Source organism: Rhinoderma darwinii, chromosome 5 (genome assembly GCF_050947455.1).
Source record: "Rhinoderma darwinii isolate aRhiDar2 chromosome 5, aRhiDar2.hap1, whole genome shotgun sequence".
In the NCBI taxonomy this organism is placed as follows: Eukaryota; Metazoa; Chordata; class Amphibia; order Anura; family Rhinodermatidae; genus Rhinoderma; species Rhinoderma darwinii.
Genome location: NC_134691.1, coordinates 161,937,226 through 161,964,714, shown reverse-complemented (window position 1 = coordinate 161,964,714; position 27,489 = coordinate 161,937,226). Strand labels below are relative to the sequence as shown.

General features: G+C 43.5%; 1 protein-coding gene across 3 annotated transcripts in view; it reads right to left on the bottom strand.

Annotated features, from left to right (window-relative positions):
• WRNIP1 (WRN helicase interacting protein 1) overlaps window positions 1–27,489 on the bottom strand; it is a 118,365-nt gene that overhangs the window by 53,303 nt on the left and 37,573 nt on the right. For all 3 annotated transcript variants that reach the window (XM_075826697.1, XM_075826695.1, XM_075826696.1), the window contains exons 2-3: window positions 24,602–24,793; window positions 19,732–19,964 (exon numbers count right to left, since the gene is read on the bottom strand). In XM_075826697.1, the coding sequence (XP_075682812.1) occupies window positions 19,732–19,964; window positions 24,602–24,793 (425 nt within the window). The remainder of the gene's footprint in view (window positions 1–19,731; window positions 19,965–24,601; window positions 24,794–27,489) is intronic.

Genomic DNA, 27,489 nt, shown 5'->3' with positions numbered 1-27,489 from the left:
TGTTACTTACAGCCGGTTTTTAGTGCAGTCTTGACCAGGGTGCCGTTAAACCCACTCTACTACAGCGACGCCAAAAGGCGTCGCTGTAGACAGAGTACCTGCACCGCCCGACGTCAAAAGACGGTGGGCGGTCGTTAAGGGGTTAAACTTCTAACCAGTTTCTGTTTGATTTCCATCATCACTGCTGCTTTTTCTGTTTGTTTACATCCCTTGCTGTTTGTTTACATCCCTTACTGGCTGTTTCCTGTTTTGTAACCCACTATACCCATGATGCCCGGCTGCATCTGAGGAGACAGTTGCATCCTCCCCCTTCCTCCAAAGCACCTCAGCTATTTGCATACTGCCACGCCCCTCTATGGTCACATGGTCCTTCCCTGCTCTAATTACAAATAACAGGAAGACTGCTCCCTCCCTGCACACTGTCTGAGGCCGGATTACACGAGCGTGTGCCTTTTGCTTGCGCAAAAAATGCGTCGTTTTGTGCGCGCTAAAGGTACATAACAGCTCCGTGTGTCAGCCCCGTATGATGCGCGGCTGCGTGATTTTTGCGCAGCCGCCATCATTATGACACTCCGTTTGTATGTTTGTAAACAGAAAAGCACGTGCTTCCATGTGCTGCGCGTGATTTTCACGCACCCATTGACTTCAATGGGTACGTGATACGCGAACAACACACAAATATCAGACATGTCGTGAGTTTTACGCAGCGGATCCACGCTGCGTGAAACTCAGACAGTCTGCACGGCTCCATAGACTAATATAGTTCCGTGCAAGGCGCGTGAAAATCACGCGCGTTGCACGGACGTATTACACGTTCGTCTAAATAAGCCCTTACACAGTAATAATCATCATTATCCTTTGTGCCTCCATCTATCCCTGATCTAAGTACAGGCACCCGTCTCCCTCCCCCGCCCCTTCCACAACCTTATAAATGTCAGGGTATGTTCACAGGCAAAGACGTCTCAAAATACGGAGCCGTTTTCAAGAGAAAACAGCTCCTGATTTTCAGACGTTTTTTGTGCAAATCGCGATTTTCGCTGCGTTTTTTACGGCCGTTTTTGGAGCTTTTTTCACTACAGTCTATGGAAAATGGCTCCAAAAACGTCTCAAGAGGTTTCCTGCACTTCTTTTTCGCGGTCGTTTTTACTATAAATGTATGTAAGGCCCCATACACACTAACGTGCTTTTGTGGGCGCAATTCCCTCGAAAATCCACAAGAGAATTGCGGCCCCATTCACTTCTATGGGCCCATGCAAAAGACCGTGGTTTCCAAGGTCCGTGCATGGCCCAGGACTCAGGACCGCGGAAAGAACGGACATTTTAGTACGGCCGTGTTCTGCGGTCCAGGCTCATAGAAAATAATGGACGCGGCCATGTGCACGGCACGCGATTTGCGGGTGGCTCGCGGGTGACACTCCGGGGCAGGCCGACCCGAAGATCACGGCCGTGCACATGGCTACGGTCGTGTGCATGAGGCCTTAGTGTGTCTCACTATTTATATATATTTGTAGGTAATGCCACACAGCCCCGCTGTAGGTAATGCCACACAGCCCCGCTGTAGGTAATGCCACACAGCCCCGCTGTAGGTAATGCCACACAGCCCCACTGTAGGTAATGCCACACAGCCCCCCTGTAGGTAATGCCACACAGCCCCCCTGTAGGTAATGCCACACAGCCCCCCTGTAGGTAATGCCACATAGCCCCCTGTAGGTAATGCCACATAGCCCCCCCTGTAGGTAATGCCACACAGCCCCCCCTGTAGGTAATGCCACACAGCCCCCCCTGTAGGCAATGCCACACAGCCCCCCTTGTAGGTAATGCCACATAGCCCCCCTGTAGGTAATGCCACACAGCCCCCCTGAAGGTAGTGCCACACAGCCCCCCTGAAGGTAGTGCCACACAGCCCCCCTGAAGGTAGTGCCACACAGCCCCCCTGAAGGTAGTGCCACACAGCCCCCCTGAAGGTAGTGCCACACAGCCCCCCTTGTAGGTAGTGCCACCCCCCCCCCCCTCTACTTTCCTGTAGGGAACGGCTCTGGAGAAATCCCTCACTTCACTGTCCATATATGAACAGTGAAGTGAGGTACTTCTCCTGGAGCGGAATCCCCGGCCACATCGGCCGGGATTCCGCTTCAGAAGTCCCTGACGTCACTGTCCATATATGGACACAGTGAAGTCCGTGACTTCTCCTGGAGCGGAATCCCCGGCCATTTCGCCGGTGATTCCGCTTCAGAAGTCACTGTGTCCATATATGGACACAGTGAAGTCCGTGACTTCTCCTGGAGCGGAATCCCCGGCCACATCGGCGGGGATTCCGCTTCAGAAGTCCCAGACGTCACTGTCCATATATGGACACAGTGAAGTCCGTGACTTCTCCTGTAGCGGAATCCCCGGCCACATCGGCGGGGATTCCGCTTCAGAAGTCCCAGACGTCACTGTCCATATATGGACACAGTGAAGTCCGTGACTTCTCCTGGAGCGGAATCCCCAATCCCGGGCTTGGGGATTCCGCTCCTACAGTGAGCAAATAAACACCCTCCTCCTCCTCACATGCGCTTCGGACTGTGAGGAGGAGAAGCAGAGAACGAGCGACGGCAGACACGGCCGTCACAGTACACACCGTCTCCACATTGCATGCGAAGTGAAACACGGCTGCTGAAGACGCAGCCATATCATTTAACCGAGCATGCGTGGTAGTGTCAACCACGCATGCTCTAAGCAGATGGGGAAAACACGTGGTACAGTTACGTCATTTATGACGTAACCGTACACTGTGAAAACCGGAAACTGAAAACCGGAAGTTCGGCGCGAATGGACGGGTATGCACAGGAAGTGCTAATTTTACATTGACAAGCGGTCACGTGACGGAAGAGGGGATACGACGATACATCCAGCTAATCAAACGTAAGTACATTACAAAGTTGAATGTTTTTTATTGTTTAGTTTAATTAAAAGTAATTTTTTACTTCCGGAAAACCCCTTTAAGCAGACATAATACAGAGGTCAGCTGGACGATCAGAAGGCCAGACTCCTAAATGAGTGCGAAAATCTTTTAAAAGCAGAGCATTGCTCAGGCAACTTAAAATACATCTCACCAGGTCAACAACTCACATCACCATGTATATCTCAGCCTTTTGCTGACTGCCAGCTGTCACCATGCTATAATTCCTTTATGTGAACAGAAAAACAGTCCTTTAAATTGTAGTACCCAAAATTTGTGTGTGTTAAACGTATGATACCTTTTTATTTTGCAGGAAAATAAAAAATTTCAGCATATACATTTGCAGTGTAAAATCACCAGAGATACAATCATTCAGACCATACACAGTGTTCCAAATTATTATGCACATTGGATTTAAGTATCATAAACATTTAATTATTAGTTTTTCAATGAAACTCATGGATGGTATTGGGTCTTAGGCTGGGTTCACACGACCTATTTTCAGGCGTATTATGCCTCGATTTACGCCTGAAAATAGGGCTACAATACGTCGGCAAACATCTGCCCATTCATTTGAATGGGTTTGCCGACGTACTGTGCAGACAACCTGTCATTTACGCGTCCGCGTAAAAATACAGCCTCGTCAAAAGAAGTGCAGGGCACTCCTTTCAGACGTGATTTGAGCCGTTCTTCATTGAACTCAATGAAGCACAGCTCAAAATTTACGGCTGTCAGAGAAGCCTCGCAAAATGTGAGGAGGAGCAATTACGTCTGAAACGAGGCAGCTGTTTTCTCCTGAAAACAGTGTCTTTTCAGACGTAAATGCCTGCTATCGTGTGCACATACCCTTTGGGCTCTTTGGATCATTGTAATCAATCTCAGACACCTGTGATAATTAGTTTGCCAGGTGTTCCCAATCAAAGGAAAACTACAAAAGGACGTTCCACGTTATTAAGCAGACCACAGGTTTCACGCAATATGGGAAAGAAAAAGGATCTCTCTGCTTCCGAAAAGCGTGAAATTGTCCAAGGTATTGCACTAGGTATGAAAACATTGGATATTTCAAGAAAACTAAAGCGCGATCATCGCACTTTGAAAAGATTTGTGGCTAATTCAGAGCACAGACGGGTTCGTTCAGATAAAGGCATAATGAGGAAGGTTTCTGCCAGACAAATTAATAGGATTAGGAGAGCAGCTGCTAAAATGCCATTGCAAAGCAGCAAACAGGTGTGAAGCCGCTGGTGCCCCTGGAGTATCGCGAACCTCAAGGTGTAGAATCCTCCAGAGGTTTGCAAGTGTGCATAAAGCTATTATTCGGCCACCCCTAAACAATGCTCACAAGCAGAAACGGTTGCAGTAGGCTCAGAAATACATGAAGACTAATTTTTAAACCGTGTTTACTGATGAGTGCCGTGCAACCCTGGATGCTCCAGATGGATGGAGTAGTGGATGGTTATTGAATTGCCACCATGTCACAACAAGGCTGCGACATCAGCAAGGAGGTGGCAGAGTCATGTTTTGGGCTGGAATCATGGGGAGAGAGCTGGTAGGCCCCTTTAGGGTCCCTGACGGTGTCAAAATGACCTCTGCAAAGTACTTAGAATTTATGACTGACCACTTTCTTCCGTGGTACAAAAAGAAGAAGAACAGTGCCTTCTGTAGCAATATTATCTTCATGCATGACAATGCACCATCTCATGCTGCAAAGAATACCTCTGTGTCATTGGCTGCTATAGGCATAAAAGGAGAGAAACTCATGGTGTGGCCCCCCTGTTACCCTGACCTCAACCCTATTGAGAACCTTTGGAGAATCCTCAAGCAAAATATCTATGAGGGTGGGAGGCAGTTCACATCAAAACAGAAGCTCTGGGAGGCTATTCTGACATCCTGCAAAGATATTCAAGCAGAAACTGTCCAAATACTCACAAATTCAATGGATGCAAGAATTGTGACGTGATATCAAAGAAGGGGTCCTATGTTAACATGTAACTTGGCCTGTTCAGTTTCTTTTGATTGAAAGAGCTTTTGATTTCTGTAAATATGACTTCCTGATGCTGCAAATTCAACAAATTACCATTTTAGTTCTCTTTACAACCTTTAACATGTTTTGATCTCTGTTGTAATAATTTGAAACAGTGCATTTTGAGTTTTTTGCTTCTAAAAAAAAAAATCTGTTATCATTAGGAGATTTGTTCAATAAAATTCGCATTATACTCCAATGTTGATGGCTTGAAGATTATACTGACTCATTTGCATCGACTATTTAGGAAAATCAGCGAAAAATAACATTTGCATAATAATTTGGAACGCGTTGTACAGCCTAGCTACAATCATCTCCTCCTCCATTCCCAGGAACGTATAGATAAGGGCCTGTTCACATCAGCGTTAGGTTAAAAAAAAAACTGAAAATCTTATGGAACGAAGACAAACGGAAACCATTACCAATGGAAGCATTACAATCACATACCCGGTCGCTGACCGCCGGCAGGCTGTACTTCCCGGCAGCCATGAACGCGGGACACAGGGCTTGTCGGCGTCCCCCTTCTAGGAGACGCCAACACACGCGGCTGCACCCTCCTGCCTCTAGGTTGCGCGCGCTTGTCCCCGGCCTTAAAGGGCCAGCGCGAACACCAACAAAATGTTCCTTAACCTATCCCATTACATCCTGGACTAAATAAAGGGCTCTGCCCTTCCACTCATTGCTTGAGCGTTGTTATCTAGCAAATGGTCCCTTAGTTGTACGCTGCTCCTAGTGTTCCCGTATCCCATTTCTTGTATCCCGTAACTTGTTCCTGAGCTGTATCTAGTGTTCGAGTCATGTCATCGGCCATGTCCAGCATCACCTGTGCCAAGTGTCTACTACAACACGTGCCTGCTTCTCAGAGTATTTGCCAGATTATCATCCCAGGTACTGTTACTCCAGAGACTGTTACTGACTGTTTGGCCAGCTGAAACTCTGCTACGGAGTCGGTCCACATACCCCACAGGCGTGACCGTACGCTCAGGCCATGGTTCCGGCTGGTCAACCTAAGATGGCGATTCAGGTGATGCAAACGGACATGCATTACCAGCTGACTTGCCAGGATCATCACCTGTTTGGATCATCCTACTGCGGCTCCCCTGGATGCTGCTGCTGTTCCACTAACTGTTAACCCTCCCGCCTGTCCAGGATCTACAATTTTGTTGCCTCTACCGCCTCGCTACGATGGGGACCCTAGGGCCTGTAGAGGCTTCATCAATGTACGATCCACTTTAGGTTACATGCCCATCTCTTCCCCCTGATGGCAAGGCAACGTTTATTATTTCTCTCCTCACTGGCAAAGCCCTGGCATGGGGGAAACCCATCTTGGAACGAGAGGGCCCGGAATTCTCTGATCTATCCCGGTTTCTAGAGACTTCCTGTACAGTGTTCGTGGAGCCGGGTTGAACATCCTCGGCAGCTGCCTCACTGCTAACCCTCAAACAAGGGAAGTCAACTGTAGGGGAGTACGCTATCTCCTTCTGAACACTGGGTGTGGAGCAGGCTTGGCATAATGAGGCCCCGGTGGTGACCTTTTGGCAGGGTCTTGCTCCTCATATTAAGGATGAACTGGCGGCTTGAGAACTTCCTGTTGCCTTGATACTTCTGGCTACCCAGATCGATATGCGTATCCAAGAGCGCACTCTGGAAGTTCATCGTGAGAGAAGACCTTGTCGACTGGCACAGAAATTTCAAAGGCTGCTACTACCCTGTCCTACTACACCTTCGTAGTAGCCTATGCAGGTAGATAGACTCAGTTTGTCCGATCAGGAACAGCAACACAGACGATCGACTAGATTGTGTCTGTACTGTGGCCACAAGGGACATTTAGTGCGCCAATGCCCTCAAAAGCCGGGTAACTCCAGCACCTATGTTTGATTCGAGAGAATAACCTAGGTGAATCACTCTCTACCGCTAAATTCTCTCCCAACTGGTCTAATTCCTGTGTCAATTGTTACCAGTGAAGGATCACACGGTTTGCCTGCTTACTTGGATTCCCGAGAAGCTGCAAATTTTATCCAGCAGGACTTCGTTGATTATGTTTATTTGACCACAGTTCCTCAATACAAAACCCTTGGCAGTCGCCTCTGTAGATGGACAACCTCTGCCTGACCCGATTCGGTCCATGAAACCACTGGGGCAACAGATCGGAGTCCTTCATTCTGAGCGGATTGCTTTCTAGGTCTTGTCCAAAGCGATCAACTATATCCTACTGGGATTACCATGGCTACGCCAACATGCTCCTGTCCTTGATTGGAATTCTGGAGAGGTCCTCCAGGGAGGATCCCGATGTATGAACCGCAGCCTGCCTCAGGTTCGTGCCTTTCTTTCTCCCCTGCCTCAGTCACTCCCTTGATTGCCTCCACAATATGCCAGCTATGCAGATGTCTTCAGCCAGGAGGCAGAGGTCCTTCCCTCCTCATCGTCCATGACTTTCCTATATAGTTGCTTCCTGGAGCCTCTTTCCCTCATGTACAGGTCTACTCGCTTTCCTTGCTTGAAACCCAGGCCATGTCAGAGTAGGTCAAAGAGAAACTGGTGAGGGGGATCATCAGGAAGTCTACTTCCCCAGCTAGAGCTTTATTCTTCTTAGTGGATAAAAAGGATTGGTCACACCGAACGTGCACAAACTACTGTGGATTCAGCCAGGTAACGGTAAAAAAAAAAAAGTACCCCTTGCCGCTTATCTCTGAGCTTTCTGACAGGGTTTGTAGAGCTAAGGTGATCACGAAGTTGGATTTATGCAGGGCCATTAACTTGATTCGTATACGGAAGGGTGGCAAATGGAAAACCGCATTTAACACCCGGGAGGGTCACTACGAGTATCTGGTCATGCCCTTTGGATGTGTAACGCTCCAGCAGTGTTCCAGGAGTTTGTGAACGGCGTCTTCTGTAGGTCTGTGCGGTGGTATATATGGAAGACATCTTGATCTACTCACCCGATCGGAGGACGCATCGGAAGCATGCGCTAAGTCTTGTTGCGGCTAACTGGGAACAAATGATACGCTAAACTGGAAAAGTGCATATTTGAAAAGAGGTCCTTGCCCCTCCTGGGCTATATCGTCTCCGATTGCGGTCTTCAAATGGACCCGAATAAGGTGAAGGCCGTCGTGGTGAGGCCATATCCTCAGGGTCTCCGAGCTATACAAAGATTTAGGAGATTCGCTAGTTTCTATTGTCAGTCCATTCCAAATTTCTCGTCCCTTACTGCTCCCATCTCAGCTCTTACCAGAAAGAGAGTGAACGCTAAGGACCGGACCCCCGAGGCAGTGTCAGCATTCTGCCAACCTCAAAAAAGCCTTCTGTGGAATTTCCTGACATCGCTGCCCATATATGGACACTGTGTCAGGGTCTTCCCCAGAACGGAGTCCCGGGCAGAGAGCTATTATCGGCTCTGCTCCGGGACTCTGGGGAAGCCTCTGACATCACTGTCCATACATAGACAATGATGTCAGGGTCTTCCCCAGAGCAGGAGTCCCAGTGATGTCAGGAGCACAGCTGGAGTCCCAGGAAGAGCCTACTAGCGCTCTGCCCGGGACTCCAGCTCTGGGGTTGCCCCTGACATCTCTGTCCATATATGGACAGTGATGTCAGGAGCAGAGCTGGAATCCCAGGCAGAGTGCCAGAAGCGGCTCTGCTCCGGGACTCCAGCTCTGGGCAAGCCCCTGACATCACTGTGGCAGCATCTACAGAGGGCACTGTGGCAGAATGTACAGAGGGCACTGTGGCAGAATGTACAGAGGGCACTGTGGCAGCCTCTACAGAGGGCACTGTGGCAGCCTCTACAGAGGGCACTGTGGCAGCCTCTACAGAGGGCACTGTGGCAGCCTCTACAGAGGGCACTGTGGCAGCCTCTACAGAGGGCACTGTGGCAGCCTCTACAGAGGGCACTGTGGCCTTATCTACAGAGGGCACTGTGGCCTTATCTACAGAGGGCACTGTGGCCTTATCTACAGAGGGCACTGTGGCCTTATCTAGGGGTGTGTTGCATTATCTACAGAGGGCACTGCGGCAGCATCCACAGGAGGGCACTGCGGCAGCATCCACAGGAGGGCACTGCGGCAGCATCCACAGGAGGGCACTGCGGCAGCATCCACAGGAGGGCACTGCGGCAGCATCCACAGGAGGGCACTGCGGCAGCATCCACAGGAGGGCACTGCGGCAGCATCCACAGGAGGGCACTGCGGCAGCATCCACAGGAGGGCACTGCGGCAGCATCCAAAAAAGGGGCTGCCCAATCTTGACATGTGTGCTAACTGAGCCGCCGGACTGCATTTAGCGACACTTAAACTGGAAAGCTGGATTGTTGAAATAAGCATGTGGAGAAATATCTAAAATTTTAAACCTAGCGCTATTATTATAATAATGTAGTATTATTATTCTAGTAATATAGTGTTATAGTAGTTCAAATAACTATTTGATTAACAATAATTTAGTATTGTATCAAATTTGAAAGTAATGCGGCCCCTCAACTTCCCATTTTTTCTATATGGGCCCACTTACCCGGCCGAGTTTGAGACCCCTGGTGTAATCTATGTAACAGCATAAATTGGATACGATGATGTGCATGATTCAGAAATGTCCCCTAATGCCCCTATAGAGGTTAGACCACAGGAGATCTCACGTATATCTCCTTTCATTTTATCCTGTGAAAAAATTGCATTACATAAAGAACTTGAGCATTTTAAACATTCTGGACGTAAGTCCCTTTAAGTTTTAGGCTTCCTGTAGTGGTCTATATCCATACCAGCAGTTTTTCTGGTACCTTCTAGAATGATCTGAGCTCTTAAAAAGGTCTCAGTGTAGCATTAACAAATATTTGTGATCCTTTTGTAAGGCCCCATGTACACGTCCGCGCAGTATTTACAGTCAGTGTCATCCGCATTTGCGGACCGAGCTCACAGTAATAAGTATAGGAGCAGTCAGTAAATGCGAAAAATAGGACATGTACTATTTTTTGCGGCTAATTTCTACGGCCCAGACACACGTCAGTAAATATATACGGAAAGGTGTCCATGGCCGATAGAAATGAATGTATCATTGCAGATAAAACTACAGACGTGTGCATGGGGCCTTCTATTGAGATTCAGACAGAAGGATCCATCAGTCAATTTCATGAATTCCTATAACAAAAAAAAAATATTCCAGAGGTGATGTGTTCTCAAAGCAACTGCATCTAAAAGTAAAAATATTTTTTTAATAAAAAGTATTTAGAAAGTTGCACCGAACACGCTGATACATTTTTATTTATTAAAAAAACAAAACAAAAAAACACATGATTTCAAAAAGGTGTACATAGCTTTTAACCCCTTCCCTCTTTAGCCACTTTTGACCTTCCTGACAGAGCCTCATTTTTCAAATGACATGTTTCACTTTATTGTAATTAATAACCTCCAGATACAAGAGTAATACTGGGGTAGATACTGTTCCAAAAGAACATCCTCCCTTCTATAATGATTAGGCAACTCTATAATAAACACAGGGTGGGCCATTTATATGGATACACCTAAATAAAATGGGAATGGTTGGTGATATTAACTTCCTGTTTGTGGCACATTAGTATATGGGAGGGGGGAAACTTTTCAAGCTGGGTGTTGACCATGGCGGCCATTTTGAAGTCTGCCATTTTGTATCCAACTTTAGTTTTTTCAATGGGAAGAGGGTTATGTGACATCAAACTTATCGAGAATTTCACAAGAAAAACAATGGTGTGCTTGGTTTTAATGTTACTTTATTCTTTCATGAGTTATTTACAAGTTTCTGACCACTTATAAAATGTGTTCAAAGTGCTGCCCATTGTGTTGGATTGTCAATGCAACCCTCTTCTTCACACACTGATAGCAACACCGCAGAAGCAATGCTAGCACAGGCTTCCAGTATCCGTAGTTTCAGTTGCTGCACATCTCGTATCTTCACAGCATAGACAATTGCCTTCAGATGACCCCAAAGATAAAAGTCTAAGGGGGACAGATCGGGAGACCTAGGGGGCCATTCAACTGGCCAACGACGACCAATCCACTTTCCAGGAAACTGTTCATCTAGGAATGCTCGGACCTGACACCCATAATGTGGTGGTGCACCATCTTGCTGGAAAAACTCAGGGAACGTGCCAGCTAAAGAGGGAAACACATCATCATGTAGCAATTTCAGATATCCCGTAGCCTTGAGGTTTCCATTGATGAAGAATGGCCACACTATCTTTGTACCCCATATACCACACCATACCATCAATTTTTGTGTTCCAACAGTCTTGGAGGGATCTATCCAATGTGGGTTAGTGTCAGACCAATAGCGGTGGTTTTGTTTGTTAACTTCACCATTCACATAAAAGTTTGCCTCATCACTGAACAAAATGTTCTGTGTAAACTGAGGGTCCTGTTCCAATTTTTGTTTTGCCAATTCTGCAAATTCAGTGCGCCGATCTGGGTCATCCTCGTTGAGATGCTGCAGCAGCTGGAGTTTGTAAGGGTGCCATTTGTGAGTAGCTAATATCCGCCGAAGGGATGTTCGACTGATGCCACTCTCCAGTGACATGGGGCGAGTGCTACGCTGTGGGCTCTTGCTGAATGAAGCTAGGACAGCCACTGATGTTTCTTCATTAGTGACAGTTTTCCCATATGTGGTCATAAACACATTTTTGGGCACACGGCAGGGTTCAGAAGGGAAGGAGCTCCATTTGGCTTTCAGAGTACAGATTTTGCTGGATTGGTTTCTGGTCGCTACGTCGCATTTGCAAAACCCCTGTGGACCAAAACAGTTGAAAGCCCCCAAAAGTGACCCCATTTTGGAAACTACACCCCTCAAGATATTCACCTAGGGGTGTAGTGAGCATGTTAACCCCGCAGGAGTTTTCCAGAAATTAGTGCGCACTCGATATTGCAGACTGAAAATGGGATTTCTCAATAGATATGCCAATATGTGATACCCAGCTTGTGCCACCATAACAAGACAGCTCTCTAATTATTATGCAGTGTTTCCCGGTTTTAGAATCACCCTACATGGCGTCCTATTCTTTTGCCTGGACATTCGACAGGGCTCAGGAGTGAAAGAGTACCATGTAAAATTGAGGCCTAATTTGGCGACATATAAAGTATTGGTTCACAATTGCAGAACTCTGATGTGAAATAATAGAATACCTAAGAAGTGACCCCATTTTAGAAACTACACCCCTCAAGGCATTTATTAAGGGGTGTAGTGAGCATTTTCACCCCACAGGTCTTTTCCATAAATGATTGCGCCGCGGATGGTGCAAAGTAAAAATTCAAATGTTTCCCTAGATATGCCAATTCAGTGTCAATTATGTCGTGCCCAGCTTATGCCACTGGAGAGACACCCCAAAAATTGTTAAACGGGTTCTCCCGGGTATGACAGTGCCATATATGTGGAAGGAAACTGCTATTTGGGTTCAGATGGGTGGGAGCGCCATTTGGCTTTTGAAGCTTGGTAGTAGTTTTGTTTGAGTATTACTGGTATTTCAGTTTATAATGTGCGGGCACATGTAAGCCAGGCAGAGTACATCAGGGGCAAAGTCAGGTGGTATAATAATGGAGTAAACAATAAAATAATCCATTGATGTGTGTTACGCTGTGACACAATCCTTTCTGCACAGGCCGTTGTCGCACGGATCAAGGTCCTTTCTTATCCCCCTTTTGGTCCACACTCTGCACCTTTGCAGTTTGGGGAATTTTGCTGGGAAGTGTTGTCCTGGTATAATACGGGCGCCCTCGCTTCTAGCAGATATGTTTGGGCCCTCCCCTTCCTGGTTCCCCAATTTTAGGGCCCCGATAAATCGCCTCTTGAAGCAGAAGAAATGTTCCCCTCTGATCTACACAACCGCATATTTTTATTTCATGACTTATTGGAGCCTTAACTAAATTTTATTTTTTCATAGATGTAGTGGTATAAGGGCTGTTATTTTGCGGGACGAGCTGTAGTTATTATTGGTACCATTTTGGGGTACATGCGACTTTTTGATCACTTTTTATCCTATTGTTTGGGAGGCAAGGTGAACAAAAAACAGCAATTCTGGCATAGTTTTTTTATACAGCGTTCACTATGCGTTATAAATTACATTTCACTTTATTCTGCGGGTCAGTACGATTCCGGCGATACCCAATTTATAGCATTTTTTTATGTTTTACAACTTTTGGGAAAAACATTTTTTGTGTCACCATGTTGTGAGAACCATTACTTTTTAATTTTGAATTTTTTCGCAGACTGAGCTGTATGAGGGCTTGTATTTTTGCGAGGCGAGCTATAGTTTTTATAGGCACCATTTTTGGATACATGCGACTTTTTGATCACTTTTTATTTCAATTTATGTAGCGCAAAGTGACCAAAAACAGAAATTCTGGCATTGTTTTTTACGGGTTTTTTTTTTTTACTCCGTTCAACGCGTGGAATAAAGAACATAATATTTTTATAGTTTAGGTCGTTATGGTCACGGCGATACCAAATATGTATGGTTTATTTATTTTTTTCAATAATAAAAAGGACTTGATAAGTGAAAAAGGGCGATTTTTTACAACTTTTTTTTTTTTTTACTTTACTTTAGTCCCACTAGGGGACTTGAAGGTCCAACGGTCAGATTTTTTTTCTAATACATTGCACAATGTATTAGATCTGTCAGTCATTCACTGACAGCAAGCCGATTAGGCTTCACCTTCCGGCAGGGCCTAATCGGCTTCCGTAATGGCAGATTGGAGGCCATTGTTAGGTCTCCTGTTGTCATAACTGCAGTCGGCAGTCGTGCGATTGCAGGGCACAGATACAGCGGACATCCGGGGATGATGGCACCGACTCAGCTTCTGAGCCGGTGCCATGCATTTGTCGTAAGTATACGTCATTTTGCGGGAAGCACTGGCTTTCCATGACTTATACTTACAAAAAATGTCGGGAAGGGGTTAAGGGAAGAAAACGAAAGCAAGCAACAATTCAGTGACATGTTCGCACAAAAGATAATTATGGCACTTCCGATGTAATTTCTTTAACCCGTTAGTGACCGCTAATATGCCTTTTCATGTCTGTCACTAACGGGCTTTATTCTGATGCATAAGCCTTTTTACGGCCCTGAATCAGGATAAATAAACAGAGCAGGGAGCGTCAAATCTCTCTGCTCTCGGCTGCTAGAGGCAGCTGAGGGCTGGGGGCGTCCCTGCTCAAACGAGTGCGATCGATATAAGTATTGATCTCACCCGTTTAACCCTTCAGATGCGGTGCTCAAAAGCATGCACCGCATCTGAGTTGTTTTGGAGAGAGGGAGGGAGCTCCCTCTCATCCCACCGACACCCGGCGATAAGATCGCCGAGTGTCTGTCTCCGATGGCAGCCGGGGGCCTAATAAAGGCCCCCAGGTCTGCCTGTAGCGAATGCCTGCTAGGTCATGCCAGAGGCATGACCTAGCAGATGCCTGACCGTTTTAAACAGACAGGCAGTAATACACTGCAATACAAAAGTATTGCAGTGTATTATAATAGTGATCGGAGAATCGCATATTAAAGTTCCCTAGTGGGACTAGTAAAAAAAAGTTTAAGTTAATAAAAAAAAGTGAAAAAAAAAAAAAAAAGGAAAAACCCACTTTTTCCCCTTACAAAATGCTTTACTATTAAAAAAACAAAATAAAAGTAAAAAAGTTACACATATTTGGTATCACCGCGTCCTTAATGACCCCGACTATAAAACTATTACATTAATTAACCCGCATGGTGAACGCCGTAAAAACTTAAATAAAAAACTATGGAAAAATTGCTGTTTTCTGTGAATCCTGCCTTAAAAAAAATGTGATAAAAAGTGATCAAAAAGTCGCATCTACTCCAAAATGGTACCAATAAAAACTACAAGTCTTCGCGCAAAAAAAGCCCTCATACAACTGAATCGGCGGAACAATAAAAAAAAGTTATGGCTCTTCAAATATGGACACACAAAAACAAATAATTTTGAAAAAAAAAGTGTTTTTTACTGTGTAAAAGTAGTAAAACATACAAAAACTATACAAATTTTGTATTGTTGCAATCGTAACAACCCGCTGAATAAAGTTGTGTTATTTATACCACACGGTAAACGGTGTAGATTTAAGACGCGAAAAAGAGTGGCGAAATTTCAGGTTTTTTTCTATTCCCCCCCCCCAAAAAAAGTTAATCAATAAATAATATGTACCTCAAAATGGTGGCAATAAAAAAATAGAACTTGTCTCACAAAAAACAAGACCTTATACAGCTATGTCGACGCAAAAATAAAAAAGTTATAGCTCTTGGAATGCGACGATGGAAAAACTTAAAAAATGGCTTGGTCATTAAGGTTTAAAATAGGCTGGTCATTAAGGGGTTAAATGTAAAATGTCTAAGGGCTCGTTCACACAAAACAGATTTACTAAGTATTTTACATCCGGAACTGCGGATGGAACATATGCAGCGGAATGCAGTAGCAGCAAAGTGGGTGTGATTGACAAATATTATCCACACGCTGTGGAAAAATTCAGTCCAGAAATTCCCCTGCGGAGCGTAATTTTAGTTCCGCAGAATGTCAACTATTGCTGCGGAAAGTGGACCGATTGCCTTAAGTTTTTCTGATTTACTGCGTAGTTTACAGTGGAAACACTGTGGAATTTCTTACAGGGGTGGAAATGACATCACAGGAAGAAGAAATATCACCATCACACAGCCCTTGAAAAAAACGCACCAAAAACACGCACTATTTTCCTCAGTAGAGAAACACATGAAACGGTGCAGATTTTCCACAGCAGATTGTCAGCTAGTTGCGTCATAAATGCTGCGGATGAGGAGAGCATTTGTTCGGCTGTTACCATGTCAAATAAACATGTGTAGAGTGACCATGGATTTGTCAGAAAGGTCTTTGTTCTGAATACCCATTTAGGATAATAAAATATGAAGATTTGTACATAAGTAAGGACAGACACAGAATCCGTGGAAACTGGGCCAGAAAGTGAATAAGCAATTATAAATTTATGTGGCTGTGTCGAGTAGTTCGGGATTGCTGAAAACTTTTTTTTTTTTTATTAATAGAATTCTTTTCATAGGGGATATTTGCAAGTCACTTCTTTGATATTTATTTTTTTGGGTCAAATTTTATAATTGTAGCAAAATCACAGCAAAAATAAATAAATATATTAAAACTAAAAACTAATCTAATGTAATTACACCTTCAAGGCTGTAGTAAGCCCTTATTCACACGACAGGGTTTCCCGGCCGGGTGACGGCAGTTCATAAAATGGACGTCACCCGGCTGCAGTAGGAACAATAGACCCCTAATGGGGCTATTCACACGACCGATTTTTTGACGGCCCGGGAAACCTGGCCGTCAAAAAATGGGACATGTCCTATTTTCGGCAGTTTACCCGGCCGCCCGGCTCCCATAGAAGTCTATGGGGCCGGGTAATACACGGCCATCACCGGAATGTGTCCCGAGTGATGGCCATGTATTCCATCGCTCGCTCCCTCCTCACAGCGCAGAGTGCATGTGAGGAGGAGGAGTTTATGCCATTTGGACGAATCGCTGAATGCTGGAGGTAAGTTTCTACAATGTGGGGGTGCTGTATACAGGGGTACTGTGTGGCAGGGCCCGGGTGTACAGCAGGTGGAAGGGAGCACTGCGCTGGCTCCCTTACCCTGCTTGTTTTAAAAGCGTCCTGGCCCGGCGACACCTTCCATAGCCGATGGCGCCGCTAGCAGCTGCTGCTACTACTACTGTAGCGACGCCACTATAGCAGAGCAGGGAGGTATCTCCCTGCTTTGCTATGTGCTAGCCCCACTTTAGTTCCCTGAAGGAGCGGAATCCCCGTGTGTTCAGGGATTCCGCTCTTGGACAGAGCACTTGATGTCTCTGTCCATATCTGGGCAGTGACATCAGGGGAAACTCCTGAAGCGGAATCCCCGAACACTCAGTTGGCCCTGATGTCACTGTTCAGATATGCCTGGCCCGGAACGGATGCAAAACTAATGCAAACTAGCCGGGAAAAGCAGCCGATTTTATTGGCCGACACTAGGGCTCGGGCGGGACCCTGTCGTGTGAATAAGGCGTAACAGTTTTGTTGCACAATAGCTGCAACAGCAACTATCCAACAACAGTTTTAGTTAAGCAACATACATGCAACTATTTTTTATCCCATGCCTTCTCTTTTCCCATACAGAAAGAAATATTGCTTCGCAACAGTCACATGCATGTCATGTGTACACGCGGCTTGTACCAGCCAAAATGTCTGTATCTAGTCCCTGACCAAATAGGTTTTCTCAGTTATATGAGCACAATTTCTGTGTTCCTATGTTCGTAAGCCTTCTTCACAAATAAAAGGTGCTTTGGATGCAGTCACTTGGTGCCTCTCAGCCAATCATGCACCACTAATTTATGTACATCACACATAGAGAATGGGCACCCTGAACTGTTGTCCAGTACAGCAGTTATAAAAGGAGTCTATCCTGGTCAGACTCCCCTTAATAAAATGAAAGCAATCATTCATTTCTAACATAATCTATTTAAATAAAAGTAACCAAATGGAATTGTTAAGACTGTAAAAACAATCTGCATATTTTGTTCCGCAGGAAGCAAGTGTAACCAAGGTCACAGTATTTACACTACAAGCATGCAATGTGTATCATATTGTGTGCTATGTGGCTAAAAAGAGTCTTCCAACAGGCTAAAATGATTGATATGCGGAGCACTGGCATCGGCAATGACAGGAATGAAATTCAAAGGGCTGAGGGAATCCCTTCTTGTGCACACAGTAATGTGATACTTTTGCATGCATTTAATAACACTCTGTGCTTCCCAAAGTTTCCATACACACACATGCTTTCCGCATTGATATATCGGTTTGGAAAGGAGGATGGGGAAATACAATAAGTAATAATGTCTGCAGAAAAGGGACCAGAGATATAAATTACAGAAGGGCAAACAGAATAATCCCATAGGCAATACGGAGATGTTTAGAAAATCTGCAGTGAACATGCTGTATCCAGCCAAGAGACTTGATGAAACCATTGCATAAACAGTAATTCCCTAAGGTCAGTCACATGGGACAGCTGTGCCATGTTTTTGCAGTAATTTAGAGCAGCAGCAAGATGTTACACTGTAGTGAAGGGGGTTTTATGGAATCTTAGTCACAGACATGGTTAAATACTGCATGTTATCATGCTGTTTTTTTTCTTCCATTTTTTCATATTCGTTTTGTTACAGTATAGACTTCAATGTAGAAAACGACAGTATTGGAAACGGTTACTGCAGTTTTCCATAGAAACAGTTATATGAAATAATACAATTGGAATCACCATAACAAAAAAGCGGATACAAAAAATCTATTTACATGGGGTTTGTTTGTGGTGCAGCTTTCAGACGTACTTTGAAAAAGAAAAAGGTGTAAAAAGATATACCGCTCATAAACCATAAAAAACTTTAAAAAAGGAAAAAAAAACAGTACTTTACATTCAGCACCTTAGACTCTCCTTTAGGTGATGGTGTACAGTGCCCTATAACTTCGGTGAAAAATATGGCAGACTTCTATGCCAAAAAAAAGCTCCTTAGGCCCTGTTCACACTGAGTTTTGTTTACGCATCTTTTGCCATGGAAACCGCGTCAAAAAGCGTCCGAAAGTGCCTCCTATTGATTCCAATGGGAGGTGGAGGCGTTTTTTCCTGCAAGCAGAAAAAAAACATGTGACATGCCCTATCTTGAGGTGTTTTCCGCCTCAAAAACACCAATTAATTGTTAAACAGAAAAAACGTCCGCATCGGTTTCTGCTGCGGGTTTTTTTTTTTTTTTTAGCAAAAAACGCACCGTTTTTTCCTTTGCCAGTTGAAAGTAAAAAAAAAAAAAAAAAAAAGCGTAAATAGAACCAGCCTGTGGTGCAAATCCACTTAAAAAAACCGGCGCTGATTTTTCTAGGCAGAATTTTCTGCCTGCAAAAAACTGTGTGAACAGGGCCTTATACTTAAAATATAATAATACAGGACAAAAAATAAAAATATCTTTACCGGAATCTTATTTCTGGCTTCGTTAATAAATACCTAACCGTAAGGCTAGATTCAGATGGGCGTTGCATATCTCGGACATGAAAAACTGGCATTTTTTACGTCCGAGGTGAATCCATTCGCTGTGCTGCGGGACGCGATGTCACGCATCCCCCATAGACTACAGTCTATGGAGAGATGCGTGAAAAAATAGGACATGTCTTATTTTCTCACAGACCCTTCACACGGTCCGTTGGAACAACGCCGTGTGAACGGCCACATTGAATTATATAGGTGTGAATAAGGCCTAAAACAAAAACTTAAACCTTTGCATTTTAAAGAATCAACACCAACATCTAGACCAGAATCACACAAAGTATTTATGCAGTTATTTTTTCACCAAAGCCAGAAGTGGATCCAAAAGGAGGAAAAGTTATAAAGAAAAGACTGATGATGGATCTCCTTTCTTTTGTGGCCGCTTCGGAGTTTGGCTAAAAAAGAAACTAAGCCAAAAAACTGCCACAAAAACAGCCTCCAAACGGTGTGTGATCCTGGCCCCAAAGTTAATTTAGCACAATAAATAGTCCAAATTGACCTGGGCACATAAAAGGAGCCTAGCAAACTGTTTTTCCTTATCAGTGAATTCGAGTAGCAGAAGGGACACTAATGTGTAGACACTTTTAGTCTACTGCAACAAGTTGCTGTTCAACAACCCCCCCCCCCCTCCTCTGCACCCTCCCCTTTCTTGGCCACTTGACAAATAAGACCCTTCTTTTTTAGAGTACCGATGCCGTCTGTTGCTCTATCACTTACTCTGAGGTATCACTGCTACTGCACTCCGCTTGCTCATCATCCTGCAGTACCTGGATTCCCAAAGAGCACACTGCTCGCTTCAAAATTGCTTCCATCGCTTCCACAGAGAGCTTCTCCAGAACAAGAACTCTGCAACGGCTTAACAAAGCAGCGTTCACCTGGAAAGAGGGATTCTCGGTTGTTGCTCCAATAAGAGTGATTGTTCCACACTCAACGTGTGGTAGAAACGTGTCCTGGGCATGGGAGGGAAGCAAAAAGAACATCAGAAATATCCTGAGTAAGTACACACATTTCAACATATGTACTGCACAGATTAAGTCAGGACTATGAAACACTTGTCTACAGGACACACATGGAAAGCGGTGGATCAGGTATATTTGGAATTTTCAGGAAGGGAGATAGATATGTAAAGAGATCAGGAGCTACAAGATGCTACACATTGCATGCGTTCCATGAGGAATTTAGAATATGCTAAAATCTTCTCACATCATGATACAGCATATACAGCGTTTCTGCAAGCTTAACATAACCATCCTAAGTGTGCGTGATCGCTTCCATACTTATCTTCTAATACCAGATAAGCTTTGTGTATCCAGTGGAATTTGAGCACATTTTTCATCTTATAATATAGTCTTACAGTCCATTTGGGTATATTTTGATAGGGTGTCAAAAATGAAGTGCTCCTTGATTCAAGTAAACAACCGAAACTGATTAGAATATTATTTGTTTTATCTATTTGCACGTTCTGTTAATTTTCCAATATCAAACTTCCTATTCAAGAGAAATCTGCAACTAAGGCTGTGGTCACATCTGTGTCAGGTCTCCGTTCCGATGGAAAATTTTGACGGAACGTCGGAACGGAGCACTGACGCAGATGTGAACAAAGCCTAACTTTGTAATACATATTGTCATATGAATTGAATACATTTTCTATATTTGTACTTTTCAGTTATCATTTGTATCACTCTTTGAGAAAAATAAATAGCAAATACTAGTATTTTATTTAACTGGTTGCCGACACAGGACGAGTATGCTCGTCCTGAGCGGCGAGCACTTCGCGCATTAGGACGAGCATACTCGTCCTGTGTGACAGCCGTCCCTGCGCGCGTCTGTGCGCGCGATCGAGAGCGGGGCAACGGCTGTAATACACAGCCACGGCCCCGCTCTGACAGCGGAGAGGAGAGAAACATCTTCTCTCCGCCGTTAACCCTTTGAACGCCGCGATGAAAGCTGATCGCGGCATTCAAAGAGGGGGGACTGCACATTGATCGCGTCACAGAATATAACTGACGCGATCAAAGCCCACAACTCGTATGGCCAGACAGCCCAGGGTCCAGTGAAGGACCCCAGGGCTGTCTGAACATATTTCCTGTTAGGGCATACTGAGGTATGCCCTAACAACTGCCTGTGTACAATCAGTAACAGGCTAATGTACTGGCATATAGATCTATGCCACTACATTAGTTACAAAATCAAAATGATAAATCCCTTTATGGGATTAAAAAAAAAAGTTAAATGAATGTAAAAAAAAATTAATGATAAATAAATAAAAAGTAAAAAAAATACACAGAAACACTTTTTTTATAATACATAAACTTTTTAAAAGATAAGTCCCAAAACATGAAATAAGAGACATATTTGGTATCGCCACGACCGTAACAACCTGTACAACAAATGTATAACATTATTTATGATGATCGGTGTATGGTGTAAAAAAAATAAAAATAATTAAAACTGCAGCGGAACTGCTTTTTTTCCGGCATATTCGCCAAAATAAAAATTTATAGAAATTAAACAATAATATATTTGTACCAAAAAATGGTACCTACATAAAGTACAACTGGTCCAGCAAAAAACAAAGTCTCATACAACTACGTCGTACAAAAAATAAAAGAGTTATGAGCGTCGGGATGCAAAGAGGGGAAATGTAAAAAAATTGCTCTGTCCTCAAGGCCAAAATTGGCCGTGTCCTTAAGAGGTTAAAAGGAAAAAAAAAAAATGATGGAAGCAACATAATATTTACTATTTTACTCTTGGTAAAAAAAAAAGCCTGCTACATAACCATAGAAAAGGTGGACTTTACCATGCGATTGCACTGTATTGCCTTTTTCTGTGTTTTCCTATTAAGCCCGGAGTTAACAAAATGAGAATGCAGGCCTCTGGCTACCATGGCAATCTGGGGATGCTATTGAAGCAGCACTTGAGGGGTTAAAGTGCTAGGATCGCTGTTATCTTCGATCATGGACATTGCAGGTGGGCGTCAGCTGTTTAAAACAGTCGTCACCCGCTGCGTACTCGGCACGCCACATTGTTCAAGTGCACATCCGCCATACATGTAAGGCGGATGATGCTAAGGAGTCAATTATAAAGGTTGAGCGCCTCAAGAAAGATAGCCCAAAAATAAAATTACAATAGATATGATGTGTATTCAGACTTAAAACACAACTTTTTTTTTTTTACACTAAGGCTAATTTCACATGGCAGTATTAGGGTACGTTCAGAGAGTTTTTTTTTTCCGACGAAAGGCCAAAAATGCCTCCCATTGATTTCAATGGGAGGCGGGGGCGTTTTTTCCCGGAGAGTGGAAAACCCGTCTCGAGAGAAAAAGAAGCGACATGCCCTATCTTCGGGCGTTTACGTCCCTGACCAGCCATTAACATCAATGGGAGGCAGAGAAAGCGTATTTCGCAGCGTTTTTGCCCATCTGGGGAATTTTGAGGCAGATTTTCTGCATGCGAAAAACTCAGTGTGAACCTAACCTTATGGTTAGCATTGGAAGCCAAAACTAGTAGTGGGTCTCAAACACAAGGTGCAAATATTTCCATTATACTCATTGCGTAGGTTCCACTACTAGTTTTCCCAAATACTGATGAACGATTCTGACCATAATAATGCAGTGTGAAAATGGCCTTAGATGTTGGTTTCCGATTTGCGAGCATGACAATGGTGCGGATCTGCATTGAATGCATAAAGCTTGGAACATTTCCTAGACCATAAAACAGTTTGACACGACAGCTCTGCGATTTAGAGTGGTCTAAAAGATGCAATGACAAACCGTAGAATTGTAAGATTTCAACATTTCATTTATTTTGAGACAATTTAGTTACTCTGTGCAAAATACTCCTAGTATATGTACTCCTGGCATAGTCAGGTATGTGTGAAAAAAAACAACACATTTCTTACGATACTGTAGGAACTGCAGTTTTCTACTAGAAATACATTTCTTAGCTGTAGAGTTAAAGATAAAAATTAAGTTTCTAAAATAAAATTATGTTTCCTGAAAGCAATAAGTGATATACAAGTGTATTAGAAGAATGTTACAATCTTGCGGCTCTCTGCTTTGAGGACCTGCATCTGACATCTCAGTTAGATTGCTGGCGCCTCACGGATTCTGGCGCTTTTTTCTTCCCCCCCTAGTCCCCACTATTCCGGAGATATTCGTGCTGTTAGTTTTAGTGCCCGATATGCAAATGAGGCATTTGATTGTCAAGTCAAGTGGGAAACAGAATCTGTGAGGCGCCAGCAATCAGAGGTCAGCTGCAGTTTTTTGGGCAGATGACAGGTCATCTAACTATAAATGCAACATGCCATGTGATTATGTGAGATTTTGTTTTGCTTTCTCTGCTCTTATTATTTGTACTTAAATTTTCACATCTGCTCGCAGTGGGTTAGAACACGGAACATCCTGCATAAAGTTTTCCATAAATGTATCTTTATAGCTCCATAGAACGAGTGTGTCTGCGATCTTATAGCCGACACTTCAGTGTAATGAGCGGGACCCCGGAATTTAAGTAAAGAAGTATCCGACAAACAGATTGGAGTTGAAAAAGATTTTTATAATTTTATTTATATTTTTGTCAGTGGCTGAATGGAACGTTTCGGTCTTGTTGACATTCTTCAGGCACTGAGCCGTGCTGGGGACTGTTGTGTGAGCGCTAGGCCTTGTAAAGCGGCTGATCACCGTCCCCAGCACGGCTCAGTGCCTGAAGGTTGTCAACAAGACCGAAACATTGCACTTAGCCACTAACAAAAATATAAAATAAAAATCTTTTTAAACTCCAATCTGTGTGCCAGATACTTCCGATTCAGAATTGGGTTGGTTCCCTATTCGTGCACCACCCAGAACTAGTGCTATCTGAACCTTTACACACAGCATTTAAGTAGTTAGAAACAGGGGGAGGCCCCCTGTAACGTTGCAACACCCCCCCACAACGCGATCGTGGGGTGCAGATGGTCTACCATCTTTGCACTCCTATGAAGCCCTGCTGTCAGCCTGCCAGTATAATGATATACTGCAATACATCAGTATTGCAGTATATCGGGCAAGCGATCCAACGATTGCTGGTTCAAGTCCCCTAGGGGGGACAAGTAAAAAATGTTAAATACAATAAAATAAAGTTTTTCTTCGAAATTAAAAAAAAAACCACCCCTTGGTTTTATTGGTTTACTTTCACCACCTCAGCAAGGTACCTAGAAATGCAGGGTGCATCCCTGAAAGCTCAGCCTGGGAGAGTTGACTTTTTTTTTACCTCTCCTTCATGGTTCCTATATGTTCTCAATAGTTTTTTTTGGGGGTTTTTTCCACAGTGTATCGTCATGGCGATGGGAGCTTCTTATAGACCTTATAGGTTCGTTTTATTCAGAGATTCTATACAGTGTGTAAACATTCCTGTAATGCTTATCAGTCGGTTCCGATGTATACCCTGTTCTGTGTGATTACTACCCATCCACAGGCGGACTTTGGTCTGGGTTTCAACTTTTCCCTTCCCCTTTTTTATGCCATAGATTTTTTTATGTTGAAAAATGTAATCGTAATATATGGAGGAAAAGAAAATAAAAAATAAAAAAAGTCAGATCAGCAGTGATTTACCTGCTGGGTCTTATTGAAGCGATGAATTTCATCCACAAAAAGGACTGTTTTTCTCTTGAAAAATTTAAGCTCATTTTGGGCTTGCTTGATGACTTCACGCACATCACTTGTGCCAGCACTTGTTGCAGACAGTGTTATAAAACGGGTGTTGATTTTGTTGGTACTTTTGGCAATTATGTGGGCCAATGTTGTCTAAAAAGAACAAAAAGAAAGCTTAACCAAATAATAAAGTAAAACATGCTTAGAAAGGCTTACAAATCAGGTAAAACAAGGAGTAACATCAGATACCGTTGTGAGGTTATTAGAAATAACCAAAATGTATCACAACCTTGCAGGGCTACTGCATTTACAAAAGTAGCTAGCCTCAACACGAACAACTAAAGACCTCTAATATGTATCACATTGCAATACATTAACATCAGGGGTAGGCAACATTGGAGGCAGAAATCTACTAGAGTAATATTAACCCCTTCCCTCTTTGGGCACTTTTGACCTTCCTGACAGAGCCTCATTTTTCAATCTGACATGTTTCACTTTATGTGGTAATAACTCCGGAATGCTTTTACCTATCCAAGCGATTCTGAGATTGTTTTCTCGTGACACATTGGACTTTATGTTACTGGCAAAATTTGCCCGATACATTCATTATTTAATTGTGAAAAACACCAAAATTTAGCGAAAACTTGCAAAAATTAGCATTTTTCTCAATTTAAATGTATCTGCTTGTAAAACAGGCAGTTATACCACACAAAAATGTTGCTAACTAACATCCCCCATATGTCTGCTTTAGATTGGCATCGTTTTTTGAACATCATTTTATTTTTCTAGGACATTACAAGGCTTAGAACTTTAGCAGCAATTTCTCACATTTTCAAGAAAATGTCAAAAGGCCATTTTTACAGGGGGCAGTTCAGTTGTGAAGTGGCTTTAAGGGCCCTTTATATTAGAAACCCCCAATAAGTCACCCCATTTTAAAAACTGCACCCCTCAAAGTATTCAAAACAGCATTTAGAAAGTTTCTTAACCCTTTAGACATTGCGCAGGAATTAAGGCAATGTAGAGGTGAAATTTACAAAGTTCATTATTTTTTTCCTAGAAATTCATTTTGAATCCATTTTTTTTGTACCACAGAAGGTTTTACCCAAGAAATGCAACTCAATATTTATTGCCCAGGTTCTGCAGTTTTAGGAAATATCCCACATGTGGCTTTAGTGTGCTACTGGACTGAAGCACCGGCCTCAGAAGCAAAGGAGCACCTGGTGGATTTTGGGCCTCCTTTATATTAGAATATATTTTAGGCACCATGTCAGCTTTGAACAGGTCTTGTGGAACTAAAACAGTGGAAACCCCCCAAAAGTGACCCCATTTGGGAAACTACACCCCTCGAGGAATTTATTTAGGGGTGTAGCAAGCATTTTGACCCGCCAGTTTTTTTGCAAACATTTTTGGAACTAGGCCATGAACATAAAACTCTACATTTTTTTCAAATAAATCTAGGTTTAGCTAATTGTTTTTCATTTCCAAAAGAACTAAAGTAGAAAAAGCACCACAACATTTGTAGAGTAATTTCTCCTGAGTAAAACAATACCCCACGTGTGGTAAACAACGGTTGTTTGGACACACGGCAGGGCTTAGAAGGGAAAGAGCGCCATTTGGCTCTTGGAGCTCAAAATTTAGCAGGAATGGTTTGCGGAGGCCATGTCACATTTGCAAAGCCCCTGAGGTGACAAAACAGTGGAAACCCCCAACAAGTGACCACATTTTGGAAACTATACCCCTTGAGGAAATTATCTAGGGGTATAGTGAGCATTTTGACCCCACAGGTTTCTTGCAGAAATTTTTGGAAGTAGACTGTTAAAATGAAAATCTACATTTTTTCAAATAAAATGTAGGTTTAGCTATTTTTTTTTCATTTCCACAAGGACTGAAGGAGAAAAAGCACCACAACATTTGTAAAGCAACTTCTCCCGAGTAAAACAATACCCCACATGTGGTAATAAACGGTTGTTTGGACACACGGTAGGGCTCAGAATGGAACTAGCACCATTTGGATTTTGGAATGGTTTCTGGGCGCCATGTCACATTTGCCGAGCCCCTGTAGTACTAGTACAGTGGAAACACCCCAAAAGTGACTCCATTTGGGAAACTGCACCCCCTGAGGAATAATCTAGGGGTATAGTGAAAATTTTGATCCCAAAGGTTTTTTGCTGAATTAGAATTAAGCCATGAAAATGAAAAATATTTTTTTTTCCAACAAGATGTAGTTTTAGATCAACATTTTTCATTTTTACAAGGAATAGAGAAGAAAAAGCACCCCAACATTTGTAAAGTAATATCTCCCGAGTACGGTAACACCTCATATGTGGATATAATCAGCTGTTTACGTATATGGGAGCAATCGGAAGAAAAGGAGCGGAATTTATCTTTTGGAGCGTAGATTTTCTGGAATGGTTTGAGGACAGCATGTCGCATTTGCAAAACCACTGATGTACCAAACAAAAGTGACCCCGTTTTAGAAACTACACCCCTAAAGGCATTTATCAAGGGGTGTAGTGAGAATTTAGACTCCACAGGTGTTTTTCAGAAATGAATACGCAGTGGATGGTGCAAAGTGAAAATTGCAATTTCTCCACTGATCTGCCCATTCACCGCACAATATGTTGTGCCCCTAGAGAATCTTACCCCATAAATTGTTAAGCGGGTTCTCTCGGGTATGGGAATACCTTACTTGTGGCCATAAATTGCTGTTTGGGCACACTGTAGGGCTGAGAAGGGAAAGACCGCCATTTTGAGCATGGATTTTGCTTGGTAATAGTTCTGTTTGGGGTTTTGCTGGTATTTCCGTTTATAATGTGGTGGCATATGTAATCTATGCGGAGTATATCAGG